Source organism: Barbus barbus (genome assembly GCF_936440315.1).
Source record: "Barbus barbus genome assembly, chromosome: 16".
Classification (NCBI taxonomy): Eukaryota; Metazoa; Chordata; class Actinopteri; order Cypriniformes; family Cyprinidae; genus Barbus; species Barbus barbus.
In genome coordinates this window covers 16,375,567-16,386,061 of record NC_136744.1, presented here as the reverse complement: position 1 = coordinate 16,386,061, position 10,495 = coordinate 16,375,567, and the positions used below count along the sequence as shown (strand labels likewise).

General features: G+C 38.5%; 1 protein-coding gene across 1 annotated transcript; it reads right to left on the bottom strand.

Annotated features, from left to right (window-relative positions):
- Positions 1–4,147: 4,147 nt before the first annotated feature.
- LOC306882238 (BAG family molecular chaperone regulator 3-like) lies at positions 4,148–10,318 on the bottom strand. Its single transcript, XM_079436740.1, has 4 exons — positions 10,121–10,318; positions 7,100–7,408; positions 6,118–6,408; positions 4,148–5,962 (listed from the first exon to the last, which is right to left on the bottom strand). The coding sequence occupies exons 1-4, from the start codon at positions 10,310–10,312 to the stop codon at positions 5,279–5,281; spliced, it is 1,476 nt and encodes a 491-aa protein (XP_079292866.1). The 5' UTR covers positions 10,313–10,318; the 3' UTR covers positions 4,148–5,278.
- Positions 10,319–10,495: the final 177 nt, after the last annotated feature.

Here is a 10,495-nt window from a genome sequence, read left to right as displayed (position 1 = left end):
AGCGACTGAAACAATTTCCTCCAGTTATACACACACGTGACTTCCTCCGTCACACCGAGCATCATAGTTCATCTGTGACTGAGATGCCCCACCTGCAGTACTTGTTTTGATGTATTGTTTTATGTTAGATCGTTACTTTGCAAATCTATTTTGGAGACATTTATATAACTGATGACCTGATTCAATAATATAATACTGAGGCCATGTTTGAATGGTGGTAAAAGTTGGCATTATTCTAGATAAATTAGTTCTGTGGGTCTAAATAAGTTAAAATAATGCGTCAGTATGTCGAGCAGTGTTCCAAATGAATTGTGTTCTTTAGAATCATTATTGTGCATCAAATGATCGAATGAATGAAAGTTCCAACTTAAAGTCTAAATCTTGAGGGCTTTGGAGCACAGACGTAAGTCAGGGATGCGTTCAGCCCCGAAAAAACGGTGCAAAACGTTTATTAAACGGAAACGGTGATGCGTTGAACACCCTGTTTTGATGACGCAAGTGTTGCAACTAATATGGCAGCTGAACATCCCAATCGAGCGAAGGGATTTGTGAAAACTGTGGTTCCTAATTATTGTGATCCAACATTTACCTCGCATGAATTCAGGATGAAAAGACAAACATTTCAGGTGAAGGATAATCCACTTCTTACCTCCGTGACTGTGTTATGATCTATATGACCTTATTATTTTTATTGCGAATATTAGGCTTATCATTATTGCTGACCACTCTTGTTGTGCTATTGTAATATTTACCAATATATAATTTAGAAAGGTTTATGAAAGTGTCACTCCAAAATACAATAGCAAAATAAATATATAGTATTTGTATGTTACATTAATCAGTGTCTAGCACACCTTCCTAAGGAAAGTATATGGACCAGAAGACATTGCAATTACTGCATGATATTTAGAGAGACTTAAAGAAGTTCAAATCTATACTCGTGCTCTTAGTATTTCAGTTATTTTGCCTTTAATGTAAATAAACATGTGCAAACAATATACTTGCTCTTGTGAATTTATTTTGATGTTAATTACATTTACTTACAAATTCATCATCATCGTGTTGATATGCTGTGTTTCTATAAAACTCTTACGACAAACATATCTTCTAATATCTTCAATTGTTGTATATACCGAGCTGCAGATCTCAACGTATCTCAAACCCCGTTGCACACCATTTCCAGGAAACATGTCGTTCAACCCGGAAACCGTAGCAAAACGTTGGTTACTGGTGTGAGCTTGAACGTGCCCCTGGTGTCCTTTTAAAGACCACACTTGGCAGATTATTGTGTAGTGTTAAATAAAAGTGAGTTATAGAAGTTTAAGTTTACTGTTATGAAAAATGCACAAAAATACAATTTTCAAATTTTATATGAAATATAAACTTTGAAAATCAAAGCCAATACATCTAAACAAGTTGAGTTCCAAATTTGAGGTTGATATCACAACAAAAGAGCATTCATTAAAGGGGTCATATGAAGCTTTTTTAATGATCATTACTTTGTGTATTTGGTGTACCAAATATGTTGACATGCTTTAATGTTCAAAAAACACATTATTTTTCAAATACTGTACATTATTAGGTCCTCTACGCCCCGCCTCTCTCAAACGATTAGTTTTCTACAAAGTCTGTCCTTCCGACAAGCGCAGTCTGCTCTGATTGGCCAACTGGTACAGTGCATTGTGATTGGCAAAACACCACAAGCTCTTGTCGGAAATGTTATGCCCCTTTCCATAATCGCCAACTCCAGCTTTATTTTTACCAAAATAAAAATAAAGACAGTTACAATATCCTTAGTTTTAAAGTGAAGTGAAGTGACATATGGCCTAGTATGGTGACCCATACTCGGAATTTGTGCTCCGCAATTAACCCATCCAAAGTGCACACACACAGCAGTGAACACACACACACACCGTGAACACACACCCGGAGCAGTGGGCAGCCATTTTTGCTGCGCCGCCCGGGGAGTTGTTGTGGGTTTGGTGCCTTGCTCAAGGGCACCTCAGTTGTGGTATTGAGGGTGGAGAGAGCGCTGTACATTTACTCCCCCCACCTACAATCCCTGCCGGCCCGAGACTCAAACCCACAACCTTTGGATTACGAGTCCAACTCTCTAACCATTAGGCCACAACTTTTTCCCTCTAATTTACCATCAGTTCAAGCCGAGAGGGGAACAGAGTCGCGTGACAGACACAGTGATGATGCTGTATGTGTTTGCACACAAGCCGCGATTAAGACAGCTGATGTGCTGTGATGTGACGACGCGCAAAACTCCCATTTGAACAGTCAATAGCAAATACTTTAATAACTTCTAAAAACTTACTTACAGTCACTGATTCAGAAGCGCCAGATTGTCATAGCAAAGTCAGAATTACCTAGGTTCACGAAACGGTCGTCCATAAAATCAGTTGTGATAACATCTGGGTTGTGCTGTTCTGTTGTAAGTAATCTTAATGATTCCTAAATGCATCTACTTTCTGAAGGTCAAATAAAGTGCTTTTGCTTTCGCATAGAAACACACAGCGTCCCCCTGACACGGCTGCATCAACACTAACTGCTGTTACTGAAACCACACCTTCTTTCTTTGCGTGAACATTTGGGCGGCATTACGCAAATATTTCCACATCGTGACGTAGACATGTAGGGGTGTGTTTGAATGAGCCATTTTAGGGGGGCGTGACAGGGTCTTAATTTTGATAAAGAAGAATATCTCTTTGGTTTTGAGACTTTAGTCTTTGCAACTTCAGGGATCTTATCTATGCACAATCAGCTTGTAACACTCCAGAGAGAAAGGAAAACTTGAAATCGCATCATATGACCCCTTTAAGATATTTTTGGACGCAGTGCCAAACGATTCCACTAGATGAAATTTGTGTCTCATTCGTTTCCAGTGTCATTTTTGACTCAGAGAAGTAGGCCGACAAGTTTGGCTTTTTTCACAACCTTTTAACCTTTTCGAATCGTGTTCATGATATTTTTTGTGTTCACATAGCAAGTGCAAAACCTTTGCCAAGTTTCGTGCCATTTCAGTGAAGTAAAAATAATAATAATAATAATACAGGCCCTAACTAACTTTTGAAATTGGGAAAAACACTCTGTTTTAGTGATTCGGTGGCTGATTCAAATGAAATTGTACTATCTCATCCGTACATTTCTCCTACTTTTATACAACTCATTGGCGCCATACATGGTGCGACCCTAAAAAATACTTTTTTTAGTGTACATTTTAATGTGCCACCCCAGGATTTTTAGTGTGCCTCTCTAGTTACCCCATTAAAAATTTCCTGGAGGCACCACTTGCCACATTGATGGTAATGTTTGAGATGGGATGGACCTTAAAAAAAAACATTTTCTTCTAAAAATTGAATTCCATTCCATTCCATAGGATTCATATCAAACAATTTCATATGAAATAACCACATAGTAAAATTGTTACATTCTCTCATGAAATCTGCTTGAAACCAAAATGTAGACCGTATAAACATGCTTTTAAAAGACCACCAACCTTTTTGTTTTGACTTTCATTTTTTTTTATTAATATATTAATATAGACTATATTAATTCATAGTCTTTGAAACAATCCTAAAATGACTGGAGAGACACAGTAGTCAGTGAAGCATTGTTCGCTGTCTGACTTATATGTATCTGGCAGTAGTCGTCTTTCCACAACGCCTTTGTACATTACAGCCTTTGAAGCCTATCCTAAAAGGAATTAAATGCTATCTAGATGTAATATTATCCCCAGTTGATTACATAATGCCGTGGTCTCATTTTAGTTTTTAAGAAACTTTTCTTCTGCAAATATGCCTAATAGGACTCAATTTTTTACTCTCATTATTCTTTTCTTGACTTTTCTAAGATGAATAGCTCACCTTTTTAATCACTGTGATTCAGGCTGACCTACATGTAGCTATACCTCTTTCTTGTAACTGGGAATGTATCATTTGTTTGTAAATATTGTTTTTTATTATAATTCTTAAAAACAGATGATTTTAAATTATTCTTATTTTTTATGCTGACAAAGTCTTAATACTGTATACACTGTAGAATAATGTCTTATAAAGACATTGGATGGTCCAAGCAGTAGTTATTAGTAGTTTTTCTTCATAAAGTTTGTACATTTAAAAAAAAAAGTATGCAACTTCATGTAAGCAAAGTGCTTTATTATATTGTATTTGCAGTCATGCTTGTCACCATATCATGTCGACATTTTAACAAACTGCAAATAACCAAGCTGTGAACACTGAACATTGCATACGATTTCACAAAACAGACTTAGAAACCAGTTTTGTTCGCAGTATTAGTACGATATCAGAGTCAGTAACAGGTCATTAATATAAAAAAAGTCTCACAACAGTCATGTGAGACATAGCACTTTGTTTTAAACTGAATTAAGCTGACACATTATACAAAGTCATTTTTGGTACACTAATTTCTAGTCCCTTAGAGCAAGTGTTTAAGTTTCCTTCCTCAAGGGCACAATGTTAATAAAATGGGATGATTTTGGTACCTTTCGAGTTCATAGATCACCCTAACTTTGGACTGACCCTGGCTGCTTTAACAAACCAGCCCCTTAATCATAAGGCGACTATACACTGTATATTCAGTGAGTTTTTTTAGATTCACCATTTGAACATTCTTAATGCTGGAAATGTTTATTTTGGCACAGAAAAATAGAATAAAAATATATCATCATTTGCATCACTGTCATTCAACAAATAGTAATACTGTCAAGCATTCAAACCATCATAGGGAATTCTGTCAGCAAAGCTCACTTTCAACAATGAATTATTCTCCTGCATGATGTTCAAATGGTTATATTTTTATATTTAAAAAGGCATTAATTATATATATATATATATATGAATGCCTTTATATTTTTTTGCAGCCCACACAAGTTTTGACTATGACATCCTACTACTTCATTAACAACTTCTTAAGGAATATTCAAAAACATTTTATCATTCATTCATTCAACATGGTACAAAAGATGAACGTTAAAATACTTTCTTCTGGTTCAAGGCCTCATTTCATGTGTTTTTGAATATAACTTGTCACCAGTATGTCTTTTGCTACAAGACACTGGCATGGTGAGATTCGACAACAGCAGCATCACATAACAGCACACATGATTGCACTCAGTAAACAAATCACGTTAGATCATTTCCAACAGAAAACTTCAATTATTCATGCATGCAACTAATAATAATTGCGCAAGTAAAAACAAGAATGGGGATTTGATTAGTGTTCTTCTCAAATTTGGGCCTTCTTTGTGCAATTATGAAATCTCCTTGACTTTCTCTGTGTTTGCCTGGTCAATCATACTCCGCTCTCCTTTCGCCTCAGGGTATGTGTCACCAGCCATCCCTTCCATCGGCTCTCCAAACACCTCCAGTTCATCTAGAATGGTTTGAACTCTGCGGACGCCATCCCTCCGAGCCTGACGCACATCTGGGCGACCTTCAGGGTCTACCGAGTCAAGAGCCAGAAGTTCTTTGGTCAACATCTCTTCCAGCATCATGCATCTTTTATCATTCTTTTTCCCATCGAAACTTTTCACATCTTGTGCCAGTTTCTCCACACGTTCCAATATCTGCTGCACTTTGATCAGTCCTGGGTGGCTGAGATCTTGCTCTGGAGTCTCCTCAGGCTGGACTTGTGGGGGTAGGACCTCTTGAGGTGTTTGAGGGGCAGTGGTTTCCTGGGGTTCTGGTGCAGGAGGAAATTGTATGGTAATATTGGATGTCTCTGATACCTGTGGTGACTGCGGTACAGGTTGTGCTTTTGGCTGAGGTGCTTGTGTAGGTTGTTGTTGTTGTGGTTGTACTGGCTGATGATGTATTTGCTGAGGAACATCATTAACTCTTTGAATGGGAATCTCAAATGCAGGCGCTCTGACAAATTCTTCAACTGGTTGTACAGCTTTAGGTGATATTGCTGCATGACCAATGTGTTGCTGGACCTGGCAATGGTAACATATTTTCTTTAGTTTAATTTCATACAATAATTCTGAACACTTTAGTAATGCTAACACTAAATGTTACATAAATAAGCATTAATGGTTGAGGTTAAGTAAATCAGTACCTATTAATAAATACTAATAAATAAGACACGTACCTGGGGTCTCTCTCCCATGATCTGAGACATGACTGGTGACTGAGCCAGTAAGGGGACCGAAATGGGACTGGCAGCTCGATTCTGTTGGATCTGAATGGGCATTTGTTCACGGTAGATTGGCATTTTTTCTCGCATGGGATGAGAACTTTGGCTAGGCTGGGATTGTGAGGCTCCCCCTACACCCTCATGGATCACCGGAATGGGGATGTAGCCCGCCCGGAGACCTGTATTGCTGGATCGGAGCTGTTGAAGGCCACTCATTTGTTGGTGTGTGCCCTGTGGTTGATGAACCTGATGCAAATAAAAAATACAGTTTGATTTTGGAAATAGACAGAATTGTATATACTAGCATTCAAAGGTTTGGGATAAGATTTTTTAAATAAATACATTTATTCAGCAAGCAAGCAATACGTTTATCAAAAATGACAGTAAAGATATAAAAAAAAATGTATTTCAAGTATTACTATTGTTGGCTCTTTGACGAGTTGCTTTGCTCCTCTTTTGTAAGTCACTTTAGATAAAGAAAAATATTGCACAATATTTCTGTTTTTACTGCATTTTTGATCAAATATATATTTTTTTTGTTTTTTATTTATTTGTGTGTGTGTACGTGTATATATATATATATATATATATAAATAAATTAAAAAATGCAAAATAAAACACTATTAAATAAACTTATTTTGAAAATTTTAAATGTGGGCAAGGTTCGACAAACCAACATGAAATGCCACAGTAAATACAGGCAGAACATATGATTCAGCAATAATGTGTTTATATCACAACGTTTAGCAGCCATCATTTTTCAGCAACCTAATAAAATACATTTTTTAAACCTTGAAAACACATAGCCCAGGTAAAACTTATAAATAAAACCTCTAGAAGCAAAGTACATGAATTCATGCAATTCTTTCACAATGAATCCATAGCCTGACAGAGACTTTCATCTCTAATAGAGATATCGGATTTCTAATGGTCTTACCTCAAGCCCGTGCGAAGCAGGCGAGCAAGACAAACATGCTTCCGATGGGGCCTGCACTGGAGATCTAGGCCGACAGTGGGATGCTGGGGTCGGGGAAGGCGTACGTCCATCTGTTCTCAAACTTTGCTGCACTGCTGGGTGGATGTAGGAGAAACTCGGATACTGCTGCAGCCTGGGTTCAATGTTTTCATGGGAGACTGGGATGGGGATGTACCCCTGGCGTAGCATTGGTTTCCTCATCTCTTGAATAAAGGATTTGTGCATGTCCTGAGGAGACTCAGGAGACATAGAGGGGCCATTTGAAAAAATCTGAAAAAAGGAAAAGAAAAAAAAGGATGGTTGAAAGGTCTATTTAAAATGATCTCATTATTTATATTTATAATAGAACAGTTGTATCCTCAAGTAATGATAAGACAAAATGTTCTGCATCATAAGTCTGATCAACAACATCACTTCTGATGAGGCTCTTCCATCTGGCTTTGCTGAAGTATGTAGTAGCTATATGCTAAATTGTTTTGCAGGAGAAGGCAAATAACTAAAGCATGTGGTTGGCTGGGTTATTGAAAAAGCTCCAATTATCAACAATAGCATTACAGACTGCATAAACTAAATGTTTCGACTTGCACCAATGAATAAGCTATGGCCAAAAATATTAAAAACAAGCCAAGTTTTTGTAAAATAATCCCATAAAATCAGAAGCTAGATCATCATTCTCATGATTAATCATCTGAACTGTAAAAGGAAGTAATAGCATACATCACAGTCAGCCACAATGGGGACAAACTTTTGGGAGTTAAACTCTGACAATAAGGAGTTAAATGGAGCATTACTAACAAGCACAATGTCTAAAATTCGAACTCCTGTATTATCTTAGTATTATCAGTTATGATGATATACTTTTTTAACTAAAAGTCACTCCTCTATTAGACAGATACTCTATTTGACATTTTGTGATGATTAACAGTATTTTACACCTGCTACATTTTTCCTATTAGCGTCACATCACTGTCAAGTTGTAGGCTTTTACGACTAGTCACACTCAGTTATAAGCAAATTCCACCCGTTGTAAATCTGCCTAATGTAAAATGTTATTATGTATACGTTATTGCAAGCATCCAACCAACATGCTAGGGGATTCAGTCACTGCTTCAATTGAATGCATAAATGTAAAACTTAATTTGAACGTGTCTCGCATTTTCTCTCCTCATCTGTTTGACAGGCAAAGGTCAGTCCGCTATCTCTCAATGACGAGGCAGTCCGGGAACAAACATGAAACATGAGTGGGTAAAAACTCACTGTGCCCAGCAACTGTTAAGCAATGGCATTGGCTTACAGGATATACCCTGTATGCTGTCGATTCTAATGCCATGACTCACTCTATGTAGCATTTTTCAATGGGTTCCTGTGCTGTTGACACGGTGTCTTAAAATACTCTTTGTGAGGGGGAGGGCCTTCCTTACTCATCAATGCAAATCAGAGTTGCACAGACACAACAAACATCAAAAGAGATAAAATCCCTGACAAATCATCTCGAAACACCTATTCTGATGTTGAAACAGCAGAGCAGCGACATAATTTAAGACAGGGGTATTCAACAGGGAGGCAATTATTCTTGAATGAAGAGATGGTCACATCTAATGTCGGCTCAGCGAAAACTTCGCAAGCGAAATCCAGTCATTTCAATGGGAATCTCATGAAACTATGGCAAAAAAGCTCCCCATGCAGATTTTGCTCATGATCCGTTTGGTCACATGATCATTGTGTTGACCAACAGAACGCTGCTTGGTATGAAAGCGACAGCTTCATTCATCACTACACTACTGACAGTTGACAATGGAATATTTTGCTCAGGAAATTCCACTGAAATGTCGCTAATGTAAGATAAACTTATATTAAATGCTAAAGTTAAGAAGATAAAGTTCAGCTATACGTTTCATTGTGTTTCCCAAATTAAAATATAATGTCTTGTGAAGGTATAAATATACAAGCACATTCATATGGCATTATAAGCATGTTATATAGTGTATAGGCCAAGCTTAAAATGCAACACATCTGATAAATTTCTCTAGAAGTCCTGGGCCTGATAAAGGTCAAATATGGATGATTAAGGTTTACAATGTTATGAAATAATGATGTAGTTTTACTAAAAATTCAAGATGCTAAACAGAGAGAATAGCGACTGGTTAGCATATGACCTCATGCCCTCTGCTTTTTTGGACACAGACGCCAAGAGTAGCGCTCAGTTTATCTCCTGGCAGCTGTGTCTTTCCAGCAGATTCTTGGTGACACTAACTTCGGACAAGCGTTGATCTAGCTAATGAAAGATGCCAACTGGCAAGCTCCCGTGCCCCCCCCCATCCCACATTTTTGACTCCCAGAACCTGATGTGCGGAGAACAGTTTGACACTTCCAGTTTGTAACTTTCAAGCCCATTCATTGGGAATGACAGAATCGGTGAGTGGGTGGATCTTTCTGAAATCCCATGTAAGGGAAACTTTGAGGGACGCGGACGCGTTAGTGCTGTGCGGCTCCAGGGATGTGGAGAACAAGCGCAGTGTGCGTAGTTCTCGAGGCTTTAAATAAACATTGTGGAGTCGTTTTAACACTCTCACATATGACTGCAGTGCGTCACACACTAATCACTTCAGCTGAGATCATCACACTAATATATTTCGCCCGTTTATATGCCGTCAGGCCGTTCAAATGCACGCGAAGCGCTATTTCCACAGAGGTGACTGCGATTCACGCGCGAGCTTCGGCGAATATCAAGTGCGTGGCTCCTCTACCCTAGACAGTCCGTGCCTGATCAAGTACGATGTGGATGTAGGCTACTGAGTGGGATCGTAGCCTACGCACTCAACAAAACTGTCTTTTTCGATGAAACATTCTCTAAATTGCCACAATTGCCCAAACTAGTCTATAAAACACACATCATATGTTGATCTGCATTTGTAAAATCGCCTGAAAAACGCTCGCGTTTGACCGCGCAACTTCCAAAAGCACAATCAAGACCCATCTTACCTTTTTCGTGTCATGCCTCGGATCATTCCACGTCGTTGTGCGATTGTTGTGATTCACAAAAAACGGCCAACCTGTCTGCGGGTCAATTTTGATCTCCCACCCAGGTGGCAGAGGGTCGTTAGTTGCCATCGTTTCGACTGGAGACAGTGTTTTCATACTCTGATATTGCTTCGCTCCCGAATATTGTGCCATTACAGCCGCTACAGCCGCTTTAAAGGGTCTGTTTGATGACGTACTGTAAACGGGGACGGGTTTCTCGAAGATGCAAAGGTCCCTCTGAGGTCCCTCTGTAGACCGAGAAAGTTCTAGCGGAGGGTTCACTCTGACGCCCACGTGTGTGACCAAAAATTATTAATTACCCCTTGACCGTCCAGA